The following is a 16,475-nucleotide window of genomic DNA, read 5'->3' as shown; positions in this document are numbered from 1 at the left end:
AAAACCAAATAGAACTAGTTCCCTGACTGAGCTAGCTAATGGAATCCTGTTTCCACGCAGTAACTTGCTCCTGATGCCGCCCTCCAGCGTAGCGTCAGTGGGAAGGACCTGGCCTCAGAATCTGCCCTAGAAGGGCTGCCGGGAGCCCCCGCGGGTGCGTGCCACTGGCGGTCCTGTCCTTCGTCTTTAGAACAGAACCTCTGCTCTTACCGCAGTATCAGGTCGGCTGAAGGTGGTCAGTTAGGGCGGCCTGAACTCAGAAAAACGCGACTAGAAACTAGCTTGTGACCTTGAGAGCTAATCCCTCGTGTGGTGGTGGCAGGAGCCCCTTCCCCAGTCCTCACTCCCGTCAAAAGCAAACCGTTGAAGCCCGGCTTGGGTCCTGCCTCTGGGGGGGAGAGATGACGTGTTAAGCAGTTGATACCAAGGATTCTAAGGCGGCGATTGTCTCTGCCAGTTTTTAACATCGAGATTTCTCAAATTGCCTGGGGTAACATTTTGCAAAAGATCTGCTGATTACTTTGTAATATTGTTCACACACAAAAATAAATATTTACACAAATTCAAATTCAGGGAGTGTACTGAACAGGGGGAGGACTGACTGTGGGTGGCGGGGGTGGGGGCGAGGCCTTGGGCACTGGAGTTTGTGCTGTGCTAAGGGGGAGTTTTGGGTGTCCTGGCCCTGACCAGAGGCCTGCGGGCGGGGTGGGTGGAAGGCAGAGGTGGTGTGGTGGGATGGGGTGTGGAGGCCACTTGAGAGATTAAAAATAAAAAAAAACAAACCCCCAACCTCTAGGGGCTGGAGGTGAGCACGGAGTGGGACACCCTAGCTTTCAGAGTTTCTGGGCCCGAGGGAGGGGTGGGACACCCACGCTGGAGCCCGGGCCCCGGCCCCCGCAGGGTGGTCCGCCACAGCGCCAGGAGGCAGTTGGCTGCGGAGAAGCTGGTTTGAGAAGGGGTGCCTGCTCTGGGGTCAGGTGGCTCTCAGTAGCTGTCCTGGGGTGTTTTCGGCCCTGACTCCCCTAGGGCCTCTTTGCTCTGAGGGAGGAAAGGCAACAGAGGGCTTCTGCCGGCTCTGGGCAGGGGCGGGCAGCAGTGGGCTGCTGTCATGGCTACGGAGTGTTGCATGGAGAGGCCCCGTGGGCCTTCTGAGGTCTGGGCAAATCCCTGGTTTTAGCAGCACTGGTAGGTATTGCACTGAGCAAGAGGAAGTGCCTATTGGGAGGAAGGGAACCAGGCCAGCCTTAACTTTTTGCCCCTTTTCACACTCCAGGGATTATGGTTTCTTCCAGGACTGGTCCCTCCAAAAGGGCTGCTCTTAGGAGAACCTGAGTGGCTTCTCCAGTTGTTGACGGTCCCTTTATTTCAGCCACGGGGCGGGGGGTGGGGAGGAGGTGGGCAGGGGACAGGAGCCCAAGTCCACCCAGGTGCTCACAGCTGCCTTTCCTATTCAGTGGCTGCCTGACAGCCAGGGGCTCACCCTGAAGAAACCGGCCCTTGCTAGCAGGTGTCTGAGAGCCCTGGGTCTGCGCGGAGAAGCGGTCCACCTGACTCCAGGGGCAGGGTGAGGGCAAGGACCCTGCGGACCGGCTGCCTGGGAGGGCCCGGGCTGGCTCCCTCTGTGGGCTCCAGTTGCTCCTGCCGCCCAGCTGGACTTACCTCCCAGGCAGACGCAGTGTGTGGGGGAGCTGGGAGGCAGCCATTCAGAACGGGCTCCGGACGTGTCCTGGAAAAAGCCCCCGGCTGGAGTGTGAGGTAGAATACTGGTGGCCGTGGCTGGGGCATCTGTGGAATTGGGGGTGGGGGGGAGCCGTGTGTTTGTCTTTGCTTTGCAGTGGGTGTGGGGGAGGTCCTCCTGCCCTGTGGTGCTGGGCACGCCGAGGGACAGCCCGCCCTGCACTGGGCCCCGAAGCCCCACCCTGCCGGCCCCACCCGCGCCAGTGTAGTGATATGGAATGTTAGGTCACAGGGAGACATCCTTCTGATCAGACAGACACAGACTGGCAATCTGTACAAACACAAAAGAATCCATTTTCAGAAAAATAAATTACTAAGGGGAGAGGAAGAAAGGGTCCACTTTGTTTTTCTCAATAAATATGCAATTCTGCTCACCTAAGACTTGAAAGGTAATTATCTGGGAGTGGGATTCTAACATCAGGGTCCACGAAGATGATACTAAATAAGAGCTGCAGCCCCAGCACCCTGTCAGGGGAGCCCAGCCCTTCCAAAGCTGCCCCATCGGCCTCTTCCAAGCAGGTTCGGAGCACCCGTGTGGTGAGATTCCAAAAAAAGTGTCCTTGTGCCCAAAGTCTCAGGTGCTTGGAGTGTGGCTAGAAACAGCTCTTTTGGATCCCACCTCTTTCAAAAAGCAAAATGTACCAACTGGCGAGGCAGGAAGCTGGGTCCGGGCCGGGCCGGGCCGGCCCCCTCCCCTAGGGCAGTGCACTCCAGGTGCCGCTGGGGTCAGTTCTGCTGCAAAATGAGGTTTTCCAGTTCGTCTGCCGAGCGCAGCAGGAAGGCGGCGGACTCTCGGTAGCCAGCGATGAGCTGCCGCACGGCGCTGATCTCTGTAGGGCTGAGCTGGGCGGTGGGCATGGTCCTGCTGGTGCTGTTGTTGGAGGGCGTGGGCGTGGGCGTGGTGGAGGTGGTGGAGGCCCCGCCTTTCATGCTGAGGTCCGTGGGCCCTGTGGAGAGGGGGAGAGAGGATGAGGAGAGGAGGACACCTTGTGTGGCACCTGGGAGGTGCTGTCCTTTCTGTCGCCCTGGGGGCCTGCTGTGGGTCAGAACCCTGGGCCTGAGGCCCTTGTCTATCCTGGTAGTTGTACTCCAGGGCCCAGAATGGGGCCTGGCACCAGCAGGTGAGACACGGGGTTCTCTATAAATCTTCAGGGTGGTCCTGCAAGGAAGGAAACCTGTTGTCACCATGTGATGGGTGAGAGAAACTGAAGCCTGACAGTCAGGAGGTTTAACCAAGATCACATGTGCCCATGGTTCTGCATTCAGGGCAGAGTGACATGTGACAAGAGCATGGGCTTTGGCATCAGGCGAGGAACAGGGCTCCCTGGCACAGATCACACCTCTGCTGCTTTCTGAGGACCATCAGGTAGACGGTGTTCCCCCAACACACACACAGCTGGGCTCTGGTCTCCAAGGGAGGAGAAGCCTCCAAGCAAAGGAATTCCCTGGCTCCCAGCATGGTGAGCAGAGCTTTGATGGGAACTGACAGTACCAAGAAGAAGGGCCATCGGTGTGTCTGGTGGAGGTACAGGTATGTACGTGGTCCTCGCCCAACAGGGGGATGTCAGCGGAGGTGGTGGTCAGGATGCTGCAGGTAGGCAGGGGCCACACCCCTGGGAGGGACAAGTGTGCAGTCCCCAGAGTGGAGCCGCAGAAGACCAGGAAGAGGAAGACCTGTACGCTTGCATGTGTGCTCAGAAAGGGAAGGGCCTGGGGACACTGGGCCTGTCTCTGAGGGGCCACAGCACCTTGGATCCCCTACGCTTTAAGGAGGTCTTATGTGTTCCAGCGAGGGGAAGGCTCCTGCCGGGACAGGACGGAGTGTGGGACGGGTGTGTGAGGGTCTGATTGGTCAGGACAGGATCCCGAGAAGCCCCCTCTGTGGTAGAGAGAGGGCCTGACATCTTCTGACACACACCAGGGCTCACCAGGCTGTTTCCGCCCCACCTTTTCCTAGCAGCTCTGCAGGGTGGGCTGCTGGCTTTGGAACCAGGCAGGCCTGGACTCGAGGCCATTTAACTTCCCTGAGCCTAGGTCCCCCACCTGCAACACAAGGAGGCTGTTGTGGGCCAAGCCAGCCATGCCCTGGCACCCTCAGCACGCACGGCCGGGGGTTCTCAGCCTGCAAAGGCCCCCAGGGAAAGGGTGTCGGGCTTTCTGAATGGGCTCTCAGGAGACATGGAAGCTCCTCGAATGTGAAGCACTTTCTTGAGATGTTCAGTAAGAAAACAGCCAAGAAGTGAGGAGCCGGGGCTGTGGGAGCTGGAGCTTCCTCATGGAGGCCGACTCTGGCCCAACTAGGTCAGTCCCTGGCCCCTCCTTCCCCGCCGCCTGAATGCAGAGGTTATCTTCCGTGGTGTGTGAGGCCATTCTCCCTTATCAGCCGTCTCCCCACCACCCCGCAGTGCTGAGCAAGTTCACTCGCTGCATTTACAGCGGCAGCTTTTATGCTGCTGTAGGAGAGATGGACAAGCTCTTGTCACTGGGGACATCTATACCAGAACTAACATCTTGAGAGAAATGATGGAAACTAGGCTGCTGCTAAAAGGAAGCTGGTGCAGACCGCGAATGCGGAAGGAAGTCGATGGCTAGATGGGACAGTTTGTCACATGGGGTTATTTTCTCTCTAGAGAATGTGATAGGGAAGGGATCCTAGGAGCTGGCTAAGGAGCATCCTGGGACTTGTGAGTCAGGGGAAGAGTTAGGTCTGTTAAAATGAAACTGGGAGGCAGGAGGGGGTGACTTGCTGCACACAACAGCCAAGCAGGTGACAGACCCCCATGCTGGTGGCTAAATGAGACAGGCTGGCGGGGCGCAGGGGTGCCTCTGCCGGCTGCACCCAGAGGGGGTGGGGGGTGTGGACCCCCCTGGGGCAGCTCCCAGTCCCCTCCAGACACTGCTGGGGGACAGCAGAGGAGGGCTGGAGCTGCCTGTTGCAGGTGGGAGCTGGCCCCGGGCTTCCCCTTTCCTCTCTCCGTCCCAAGTCTTGTCCTCTTCACCCCTGTGCCCAGAGTCCCCCTTCATCTCCCCTGGGCTTTTGCTACAGCCCAGAAAGGAGACTGTTCCTGTTTCCTGCGGCCAATCTGATCTGGAGCTGTCCTTGCTCGGGCTCTGGTTACAGGAGAACGCTCAGGTTGCCAGGTGGCTGCTGAAGGGGCAGCCTGGCGCACCAGGCAAGGCAGAGCCCAGTTCTCGCTCGGCTGATGTGCATCTCCAGGTGGCAGCTTGATGAGCCAGGCGAGGTGCCCTGAGCCACTTGTATGGCTGCCCCACCCCGGGACCAAGCGGACTGAACAGTCAGAGGGCTGACCGGTGCCCAGGACACAGTGCCCGAGGGAAGGAGCTGAGCACATCTGTCTTGGAGATCCCACCACCCACCCTCCAGGAACCAGGGTGTTCGCACCAGAGACGAGGCTCGGGGAGGTGCAGGGGCAGCCCTGGGACAGGGTCTGCCGCGTGGCACCAGGCCGAGGCTCATCACCGTCCTGCTGCTGGGGGAGGCCTGGGCCCCAGACTGCCCAGTACAATGAGGGGCCCTAGCCTCCCTGCCCTGGGACCCGTCTTCAGACGCACACTAGCAGGGCCCCCAGTAAGCCGGGCTATCAGCTGGCTTTTCTTTCTGGAAGGAAAGCAGTCCGCCCGGACAGCCAGTGCACCCGTCTCAGGGATTAGGGCCAGGCAGCCTCTTATTCTTACATTAAGAGGCATTAGGAAGGGATGAGAAGTTAAGCCCTGGCAGGAACCTTCCAGAGGCCTACATATACTTCCTGGTGGGGGTCAAGGTGAGTGGAGGGTGCCTGGGCTTTGTGCTGTGTGTAAGGACCAGTTCCCTCCCTCGCTGCCCAGGAGCATCCAGGGGTCTCCTGCAGCCAGGGTGTGAGAGGAATTCTCAGGCATGTTCGGCCAACACCTAGCACCAAGGTTCCCTGCCTGTGCGGGGTAGCTTCCAAAAATCTCCTCAAGCAGCACCTTGGTGCCACCTTCACCCCTTCCCCTCCCTCCCTGAGTGATGCACCTCCCCCCCACCGCCACCAAACCACACTGCTTCCTCCCTCCCTGTTCACATCTCACCACGGGCAGGCAGAGCACGTTTCACAGCCTCCTTTGCCTAAAATCTGTTAGTACCTCCTGCCGCAGACAACAGAATCCAAGTGCCAGGCCCAAGAGATCACCGCAGTCATCCCTGCCAGCTACCTGAGGCCACCAGGCTGTTTTTTGCCAGGGGGGCCTGCTACTGCCCTGCTGTACTCACCCCACCCCCCGCCGGCCTCGGCTGAATGGGCCTGAGGTGTCCACCCCAGGTCTGGCTCAGGGCAGCACCTAACTTTCTCCAGTACTGGCCTACGTCTAGTTGGCATCAGAGTCACTCAGGAAGGGTTACTGGGGAGCACCTGGGGAAATCAGAGCCCTGCATGACCTAGGTGGGACAAAGGCTGAGGCTCCACACCGGAGCATTAAGAACCTTCACCTTACAAACGAGGTCCTGAGCTGAGGCTGCAACTGAACTGGGCTGGGCCTGGGCCAAATCCTGGCTCCACCACCTTCGCGTTGAGCCTTGGTCATTGTGGGTGAAATGGGGGTGTGGACAGGATTTGCCTCAGAGAGAGAGCAGAGCCCTGGCTGGAGGGCACTCAGTGCTCAGCTCACAGTGGACGTGAGGGGGAGCAGGACCAGAGGGAGGCCCAGCGGGGCAATGGGCAAGGCAGCCGCCTTGGGGACCAGAGAGGAGGGAGGATGCTTTCTGGTTTTAACCAAAGGCAGTTTTCCTCGCCCCCCAATCTAAGGACGGGCTAAGATTATGAGATGGGGAGGGTCCCTGTGCCGAAAAGAAGTCACTTCCCCTTTCCAAGGTTGCAGTCTCCTGCACTCACCATTACTGTGATTTCCTGTTTGCAGGGAGGCAGGGGGCTGCAGGTTGCTGCCCAAGGCCCCGTAACCACGGTAACTGTAGTTGAGGCCGCCATTGACATACACGGGGTCCTGGGAGTAGGAGGAGGCTGGCAGTGAGTAGGTGGAGTGGGTGATGGCTGCGGAGTCCCGGGAGTGCTGCTTGTCCAGGGCTATGGGCTCGTCCTGCAGAGGGAGGGAGGCGCAGGGGAGCCAAAGGGGCAGCGAGCCCTGGCCACCGGCCCTGGGCGGGGTTTCTGGAACCCAGTGCTGTGTCCTGCAGGACTGACTGCTCCCTCGCTCTGGTCGTCTTGCCCAGGCCCCCCGCCCCCGCCCCCCGGCTCTGTTCATCCCTCTGTGGGGCAGATTTGATCGTTTCTGCTCCACTGAAGACGCTCCCGGGGCCCTTGGGCGCAAGATGAAGCCCAGGTGCCCTTCCTGGGTCTGCAGGGTCTGGGTGACCAGGCTCCTTCTCATGCCACCCCTTCGCTGCTGCCCTCTCAGTAGCTCTGCCACCCGCTAAGGACTGTTCTCCCTGGTCCCCCTGCCCTACTTGGGGCCCCAGGGTCTGAGCAGTGACTGATGTCCGCCTGCCTGGGAGCAACCCCGTGACGGGGGTTGGCGGCAAGCAGGTACCTGCGAGGGCTGGTAGATCTCCAGGCGCATCCTTTTGGCTGCTTTTCTCGTCTCGCTCTCACAGGCAGCTGCCAAGATGTTTTCTGCCATGGCCGAGGTCAGGTGGGGAGGTGTGGGTCTGGTCTGTGGGTGAGGGGGGGTGGGGGACAGAGCAGTGTTGGGCTTAGACAGAGACCCTGTCCTAGAGGCGCTGGGGCAGGGCTGGGACCCGAACTTCGGCGCCATTACCTATGGAGCTGTGCCATCTTTCCTGGCTCCCTACTCTGTGAAACAGGGCTCATGGTGCCTGCTTTGGGACACCAGGAGGGTGATGGGTACCATGCCTGCTCGGGGGGTGCCCTCGCCTGGGGTGCGGCTGAGGCGTGGCGGTGCGGGGAAGGCCTGGCCGACAGGCAGGGCTCACCATCTCCATGCCGTTCTTCTTCATGCGCCGGCAGGACTTGAGGTACGTGCGGATGCGCTTGCGGGCCCGCTCCTGGAACTCAGGGAACTGCCGACTGCAGGACTCGATGATGGCCTGGATCTTCTCCTTGGGCTGCTTGGAGATGGGCACCATGCGGTCCAAGTTCTCGTCCACAAAGAGACGCACAAACATCTGTGGGAGAAAAGGGCTGTGGGAAGGGCTGGCCCTGGCTGCTGCCCCCACCCTGCCAGTCCCGCGCCGGCACTCACATTGAAGGCCTTGAGGCGCTCAGGGTCCATGCCCTCCGAGTCGTTCATCTTGTCGTTGTCCTCATGGTCATCATGGTCGTCGTCGTCGTCATCTGCTGTGGGAGCCCGACCCACAGTCAGGTCCTCAGGGCAGCCACTGACCTCAGTTTTGATGGAATCGTAGCTCCCCGAGCTGTAGGGCGGGGACTGAGAGAGGACAGGGCGGGGGTCAGGCCAGGCCTCCTCATGGCCTCTGACAGGCCACGGTGAGCCTGGGAACTGGGGCGGCAAGCACACCCCGCTGCCACGTAAGCCACAGCTGCGAGGCCCTGAGCAAGTCACCTCCCGTCCCCATTCCCTTCATCTGTGAATGGGGACAGCCATGCTGCGCCCCCTCCTTGGGTGGCTGTACAGACTGCCTACAGCAGTTCACGCAGAGCCTGGCGCCCCAGAGGCCTGGGGTGGAGGGTGTAGTGGTTTCCAAGCTGCAGTGCCTGCACCATGCCCTGCCACCCTGCGTGGGGGAAAGGCAGGCGCCGAAAGGGTTCCCACCAACAGCCAGCCTCTTCTGGTTGTACCAGATCTGTTCTGGCTTCAAGGTTCCCCCCACCAGACCCCCAAGGGGCTGCAACCCTGAGCTGACAACCGAGCTGTCACAAAAGCAGCCAGTGTGCTGTCTGTGGAAGAGGAGGAACAGATGGGCTGGGAGGGGGAGCCAGACGAGGCGACAGGGCCATTAGGCAAAGTGTATCCCCAAGGCTCGCAGGCTGGGGTTCTCCTGTCTGCCGCCACCCCCAGGAAGACATGCGAGCCCCGATACAGAGTGCGAGTATACCGTGGGGAGGGGGAGGCAGGCGCAGCCTGGGGGGCGGGGGTGCACCTGGCCTACCTCGGAGAAGGCCCCGCCCCCTCCGAACGCACTCCCATTCTCCTCCGGGCTGGCTTCATCTTTTTCACCCTCTGCAACTCAGCTGCCACCTGATGACCACTGTCATTTGCCTTTTAGGAAGTTTGCATCTTTGGTGAGTCCTGACTTCACTCACTGGGTCCCTGACTACCAGTGTCCTGGGAACATGGTCCCTGTCCTCAAGGAGGTGAGCATCTAGCAGATAGTTGGGCCCAGGAAACAAACAGCCGCAGGTCAGACCCTTTTGTGTGGCCACATGGTGGCCCAGAAGGGGACACAACTCTTGTTCGTGAACAAATGGGGGGAAATGGACACTGACTGGTGCCTAGGCCCACAGCAGCTGCCACCAGCAGGCCACCCCGTGGCCCTTTCCACAGGGGTTAGCCTCCCCAGGCACAGGGACACCCCGGTCCTCTGGCCTCCTGCTGGCCCGTGCCAGACTTGAGATGGAGTGTCAAGTGCCAGTCCAGTCCCAAGCCGCTGCTTAGCCCATCCGCTGCCGGGGTGAGAGGGAACAGAGAAACGGGGGCGGGGGGGGGACTGCTGCTGGCGCTCCCGTTCTCATCTCACTTCCTGGGCCCACGCACAGGGCCTGAGGCCATGGTGGCAAACTCGCCCGCTTCAGCTCTTCGCTCACTAGGAACAGCAGTTAGGCCTTCTCCTTAGACCCAACGAGGGGAGGCCACGCTCCGACCAGTACCTGCTGCGCAGCCAGAGCTCAGACCACAGCAACAGCTAAACACCCAGCCCTTTGTACAGTTTTCCTATGAGATACGCCACCCCCCTGCAGACGAGAAAACAGGCTGAGGGAGGGGAAGGGACGTGTGCAGGGGTATGTGGCTAGGCCCACTCACGCCGGGCTCTGAGAAGGCACCTCTGGCCGCCGGCCCTGGCAGGAGACAGCACTCCCAGGAGAGCTCAGGCACCCAGTGCTGCACTGTGCCACTGCCTAAGTATTGGGGGGGGAGCACATGGTGAGAGCACCAGCCCTGCCCACCCTTCTCCCACGCCCCGTCGGCCTGGTCTACTGAGTTCCACACATCTGCAGCCCTTGAGCCACACAGGCCTTGCCCCTCTCCTACACCACCTGTAAAACTGGGGACGGGCCGGCAGAGCATCCGGGAACCGTGAGGCCTTGTGGCGCTGGGCTGGATGTGGCCGCTTGCTGCTGTTATTCACAGCAAACTCTGTCTTGGATGGAAGGGGACACACCACACATCATGCGTCACCTCCTCCAAGGCAGGGGCCATCAGCCCTGCTACACAGATGGGGAAACGGGCTCAGAGAAGTGAGGGCCTTGCTGAGGTCACTCCGTGTGGTCTCCCGTCCCACAGCCTCCCCAGGAAAATGACGGCAGAGCAGCCCTGGCCCCTGCCCTGACTGGCATCAACTCCTGGCACATACAGTTTCCCTTCAGCTTTGCACGCCCCAAGGCATCCAGGCTCAGGTGGGCCCGCAGCCTCACACACCTCAGGGGTGGTCTTCACCCCGTACTTGACGCGGCTCCGCAGTCCATCTGTGCCGCAGCTGTCAGAGGGGTAGGAGGGCGTGCCGAGTGCTGTGCCTGGCGGGAGCTTATCACACAGGTTGATGGGCTGATCCTCAGCCGTGGCCGTGAAGTCCATGGGGGCCACAGCGCCGTTGCCATTCATCTCGGGGAAGGCGGGGTCACCCTGCGTGCTGCTGGACGTGGATGGGTTCAGGGTGGAGGAACCATTGCCGCTGCCACTCTCAGAGGAGGAGTCATCTGAAACAAGAGGCCTGGGTGTGAGGCCCACCCACCCCAGCACCTGCTGTCCCCTAAGACCTCCTTCGAGGTGTGGTGGGCAAGAGTGCCCCAGAGAGGACGTGCCCTGTGTTGTCCTCACAAGCATCCCTGGGCAGGCGGTGAGCCCTGCTGTCCCCTTTAGATATTCCAGGGGGCCAGCCTTGCTAGAGGTGGGGTGGGGTCCCTCTGCCACAATCTTGGGCCATCAGGACTAGAGTGGCCACGAGTGTGCAGGGTGTGGTGGTCCTGAATTCCACACCCTTATGTGCCATATCCGGGCTCCCGGGAGGCCCTGGGAGGCCCAGCGAGGCCCAGCCTCAAGGGTGTGGGAGTGAGTGGCTGGGACCTCAGGTCCGACTGGCCTGATGCCTGCCAGGGGTCCTTGCAATCTCAGATGCTGCCTGGGCTCTGGCCAATGCCCCCTGCACCACCTTGCGCCTTCACACCCTCCCCCCACAGGACCTCCTCCCCACAACAGGCCCTTGGATTTTTCCTTCCCCTGCCTGAGGAGCAAGGGATGGCTCCCTCCTGCAAGCAGGCCCAGCCTGATCATGGCAGTCTAAGTGCAAGGACACAGCGCCCCCCACACCTGCCCCCTGTGCCTGGCCCTGTAACCTTGGACACGGGAGAGAGGGCTGCAGGGTGTGGGGTCTGCATGCCCTGCACCTCAATGGGCCATCCCAGCTTTGGTGAGGTGACAGCCCAACAAAGCTCGGCCGAGGGCGCCCCCTGCTGCGGAGAGGACAGCATTGCCTATGGACCTGGAAGGACAAACTAACTGATAGGCTAGACATTTTCAGACAAATTCAAGGCCCCGCTTCCCCACTCCGCCCCAGCCTTCTGCGTGATGTGATGAGACAAGAGACCGAGGGTCCCGGGTCACTGTCAGGTGAGTACAGCGTGGGTCCCCGTGGTGCCCTGGTGCCCCAGCGGCCCTGCGCCTGCACCCAGAGCGGCTGGGGGAGGGGCGGCCACCGTGAGCCCTGGCGGCACCCCAGGCCACCCCTTCCCCCAGGCCAGGGTCGCGGAGGGCCCCACCCCCACCCTCCCAGCCGGCAGATTATGAAGATTTAGTCCCCAGTGCTGGGCGCTAGGCACGCGCACCGCCAGAGCGTCCCCATGGCGACGAAGCGGCTCTAGAGCCCCAACCAATCGCTGGTCTTCCGGCTGCCCGGGGGCGGGGTCGGGCTGCCCATCAAGCGGTCGGGGCCCTGGGCAGAGGGGGGATGGGAAAGGTCTAGGCGCAGTGGCACCCCTCCCCCTCGGCTACCGCAGGTCCCCCGGGCCAGGCTGCCCGCCCTCCTCCGCGCTGCCACAGCTCCCTCCGTCCTCCTGCAGGGCAGCTCCAGCTTCTCAAAGCCGCCCGAGTGCTCCCCCTCATTCAGCTACACCCCAGAGTCCCCAGCCTTTGGTCCTGCTACACCTCTGGGACCTCACCACCCACCCCCTGCTCCTTCATCACAGATGGGTTAGTCTGGTTTTCTTATGGCAGTATTTCCAGTACCAATCCAGACGTTTGTGAAATGAACACATCACCCAGCAGTATTTACTGAGCACCTACTGCAGGCTGGCTCTGTCCCAGTTGGGAGACAAAGTAGTGACCACAACCAAGGTGCAGGCCCGGGGTGGGGGGGTGGGGGAGGCGGGGCAAATGTGAATCACTGAACCACATAAAACTAAATGGGCCACCACCACCTGCCAACTCCCAGGCCACACCCACCCCACCCACTGTCCTTGGCGGCCCCCTCTTCAGCACCCCAGCTTCCCTCCATTACATGCACCCCCACCCCACTGTTTTCTAGCCCTGGCATCGTCATCACTGCCCTGCTCCCCACAGCTTGCCGAGCAGAGTCCAGACTCCTGCCCAGTGTACTCGCGGCCCTGGGACCTCTGCAGCCTCTCCCCGAGCCCGCTATCCTGGCCGCCGCCAGGCCCCGCATTTCTAGACCTTTGCTGGGGAGCTGCTGTCTGCCTGCCATGTTGCCTCCAGTTCAGTGAACCTCCAGGCCTGCCTCAAAGCTGCCCTCCTTTTTCCTCTCTTCCTAGGAAGGAGCGATGCAAGCCCCGACCCCTGCCTAGGGGTACCACAAGCCTCCTTCACGTGGCCCAGCACTGGTCCTGGAGCTGCCCTCCTCCCACAAGGACAGGGCCTGCTGCTGGAGAGGCCCCAGCCAGGCAAGGGTGTGAGCTCTGGCAGGTGCCTGTTCTCAGCCCACCTTGCAGGTGTCACTTCACAACCTGGCATCAGTCCTAACAAACCACTTGCTTGACCTTGGAGGGCACTGTCTTTAGTTGCTAGGAGGGTCTGCGGCTACCACAGTGAGCTGTCACTTCACTCAGCATGAGGATGGGGCCCACAGCCCCCTGCAGTGCCACCCTCTGTACGGGTCCAGAGACAACACCCCAACCACCTGCCTCCCTGACCAGGTTTTCTCCCAGGAGTACATGCCGCCTGAGCCCCGTGCCTCCACAGGCTTGAGTGAGCAGGAGACTCCGGCACTGCGAGGATGCCCAGGCCGGCACTCCTAGGCTCAGGGCCCAGGGTGGAGGCCCAGACTCCTGAGCTGCCAGTGCCTGCCGCAGCCCCCCCACCGCCAGGGCTGCCCAGCCAGGGAGCCATAGGCGCTGACACACGCCCCCTCCCCGCTACTAGGACGGTACTGCAGTGTGGTAAGGAAAGTGGCTGGGCAGATGGAACCTGAGAGGCCCCAAGAGCCCAGACCCCATGTGGCCATGCATTCCAAGCTTTTAGAAAAAATCAGAAATCTGCAACAGTATGTGAATACCCAGATTTTAAAATACTAGTGGCTGACACATGATGTTTACATTTTGAAAAACTTTGCCAGATAAATGGATAAACGAAAAGTGGTCTAGCTGTGTAGTGGAATATTATTTAGCCATAAAATAGGAATGCTATTCTGACACATGCTACAATATGGATGAACTTTGAAACATCATGTTCAGTAGAAAAAGCCAGACACAAGACGACAAATACTAAATGAGTCCACTTATATACAGTATCTAGAAGAGGCATATTCATAGAGGAAAAAATCCACTAGTGGTTACCCAGGCCAGGGGTTGGGGGATGGAAGTTATGGCTCAATGGATACAGAGTTTCTATTCAGAGTGACACTGACTCTACAGTCATCTATAGGTTCTTGGAAACTGGGACTTCAAGCGAAACAATGTATAAGAAAACTGGTTTTACCATAGGCTAATTGATATGAACAAGTGTTAAGTTCCTACAGCATATTTCTGGTCACACACACACAAAAAAATCACATTTCTAATTGAAGACCCAAAAGATACTAAATACTCAAATAAACGTCAGCTATACATATGCTTAAGAAAGATTAATAAAAACAAGGCAGTTATTTTCCAAACCAGCTCAGAGTCACTAGTGGCCAGAGCAAACCCATGCAGTGGCCCCGACCCAGAATCAATTTTTTCCTATTGCAAAAAATTGACATTGATCACAACGATGGACGTTACTCGGAGACCTGCTGTACTTTGGAAATAATGGTGCTGGCTGCACGGCACTGTCAATGTACTTGATAGCGCTGAACTGCACACTTAAAAATGGTTCAAAGGGAAAATTTTTTACATAGTTCACCACACAAAAAAAAATCCCACCACAACAAACAAAAGGAATCTTGAGCAGGCCAGCGGGCCCCAGCTCATAAGCTCTATTTCCTCCCACCTCATTTACCCAAAGGCCAAGTCTCCCACCTCCACATGGCACCTGGTGATAAGGAACGCCAGCCACACTGAGTCCTCATCACAGGGACCAGAGGCACTCGAGCTGGTGCTCCCCAACCATGCTGCTCGGGCCCCTTCAACCCGGCGTGCTAACCGCCTGCCTGCAGAGCGCAGCCTGCCCGGCGCCCGCTCTTGGCTGCCCACAGCTCCTGTCCTCTTGCTGTCAACTGGGTTTTAGGCAGAAGGCGAAGGGGGATGCACGGAGGCTGCGCCTTCACGACGCCACTTCATCTCTTTGAGCTTCAGTTCCGTTTCCAAGTGGGAGTCATGTCAGTAAAACAGGGTTTGAAAGGTGTGTACAATACCTGGTCTAGACAGTGGGCACCAAAAATAAAAAATTTCAAAAAGCGGCTTCCCTACACTCAACTTTCTCATTTCAAAACGGACCTACTTCCTACACACGCATCTTCCCCAGACCAGAACGTGGGCTGCTGGGGATCCCTCAGAGCCGGTGCCAAGTTTGAGGAGGGTGCAGTGCGGGGAGGAGGGAGAGGACAGCACCTGGGAGATGCTGCTTCCCCGCCTTGTCTCTTCCTTTCTTTTAACACCTACTGGCTGTCAGGCCCATGAGGGCACTGGGGATACAGCGGTGAAAAGCTAGAGGTGGCCACTGTCCTGGGGACTCTAGTGAGCAAGAAACCAAACATATGGGCTCTAACGGAGACAGGGCTGTGAAGAAATGCTGAGTTTTGGTTATCCCTCCTCCACCCCTAACTCCAGCTGTGCTCGGGGCCTTTGCTCTCGCTGTTCCCTCTCCTGACACTCTGTCCCCAGCTACAGTGCGTGTGCTCGGGCGCGCACTCTCTTGGCGCATTCCCTCCCCTCCAGGGCTTTGCTTAAAGGTCACCTTCTCAGCAAGACCTCCCTTGCCTGGCCCCCTCTGACATGCCAACCTCTTTACTATTTTTCCAGGAGCACTTATCACCTTCTCACATCCTGTGCCTGCGGTCAGGCCCACCGGTGGCGGTGGCGGGGCTGGACTGCGTGGGCCCGGGCCACCCCTGCCTCTCCAAAAACCACGCCCCTCCGTCTGCGGAGGGATCCCTCATCTTCCAGAGTGAGCACGTGCCCCAAGCCTGGCCACTCAGCACAGCCCACCATGGTGACTACAGACAGGCCGATCAGACCCAGGAAGTCAGTCCTGGGGCGGGCTCCTGAAGTGAGTGGGGAGGAGCGCTCTCCTCACTGGAGCTGAGCCCACCGGGCGCACGCCTGGGAAGGCAGGGCGCACACGCTGGCACAGGCAAAGCCCCCAGAACTCTGTGTCCAAAGCCAAAGAAGGCCCCAGGCTTTTCAGTTACGGGAGCCAGTCACTTCCTAAAGGCTGGAGCTAGGTGAAGGCAGCTTTGTGTCACATGTATCTGCTTTGGTCTCTGAGTAATTCATGCTCCTCGCCCCCGGGGCTGAGGGACTAGAGCCCAAGCAGGCTCCCCGCTTATTGCAGCCCACCAAAACCCCAGGCCCACCTCCCCAGCTCAGTCTGGAGGTGGCTGGTACCTCCAGAAGGGGCAGCTTCAGGACCCCTCCCCCAGCCCCTATCACATACAGCTGGCTCGGCACTGTTTAGGGACAGAAGGAACAGAGAGAAATGTCAGCACCCCATGCTGGGCACACTGGGTTCTAATTCATTTCTACTTGTTTCCTTATCCTAAGCCCCTCTTTACAAAAACAAAAAAAGTGATTTCAGGGCGATGGAGATACACACACACACACACAAAAGTGATTTCAGGGCGATGGAGATACACACACACACACAGACACACACACGCGCGCGCGCGCGCACACACACACACACACAAAAGTGATTTCAGGGCGATGGAGATACACACATGCACGCGCGCGCGCCCGTGCCTGGATGAAGCTGGGCAGCCCAGGCTGGGGCGCGGGCGCGGGCGCAGGCGCAGGCCTCGCTGCCTCCCGACCTTGGGCACAGCCCGCCTCCTTGGCGACTCTTATCTGCAGTCCAGGGAGTTGCCGCTGACGCCCTACTGGTCTCTGACACTTTATGACCCTGTGAAAGAACCCAGCTGGCCCGACGTGCACTGAGGGCCCCGAACACGGGGTGTAGGAGCTGGGTCTCCGGGGGGTGCAGGCATACCAGCCTCTTTGGGCAGGTATGTGTTCTGGTTG

General features: G+C 59.6%; 1 protein-coding gene across 2 annotated transcripts in view; it reads right to left on the bottom strand.

Moving 5' to 3' along the window:
* Positions 1-1,459: 1,459 nt before the first annotated feature.
* Positions 1,460-16,475, bottom strand: part of NOL4L (nucleolar protein 4 like) — a 119,112-nt gene continuing 104,096 nt past the window's right edge. For both annotated transcript variants that reach the window (XM_054573439.1, XM_054573441.1), the window contains 6 exons: positions 10,288-10,565; positions 7,933-8,118; positions 7,664-7,855; positions 7,261-7,383; positions 6,609-6,810; positions 1,460-2,684 (listed from right to left, as the gene is read on the bottom strand). In XM_054573439.1, the coding sequence (XP_054429414.1) occupies positions 2,464-2,684; positions 6,609-6,810; positions 7,261-7,383; positions 7,664-7,855; positions 7,933-8,118; positions 10,288-10,565 (1,202 nt within the window). In that variant the 3' untranslated portion in view covers positions 1,460-2,463. The remainder of the gene's footprint in view (positions 2,685-6,608; positions 6,811-7,260; positions 7,384-7,663; positions 7,856-7,932; positions 8,119-10,287; positions 10,566-16,475) is intronic.

This window comes from Pteronotus mesoamericanus, unplaced genomic scaffold (assembly GCF_021234165.1).
Source record: "Pteronotus mesoamericanus isolate MK-2021 breed Mesoamerican mustached bat unplaced genomic scaffold, CSHL_Meso_final contig_25, whole genome shotgun sequence".
NCBI classification, from domain to species: domain Eukaryota; kingdom Metazoa; phylum Chordata; class Mammalia; order Chiroptera; family Mormoopidae; genus Pteronotus; species Pteronotus mesoamericanus.
Note: the sequence above shows the minus strand (reverse complement) of the source record. Positions and strands in the feature narration are given on the sequence as shown.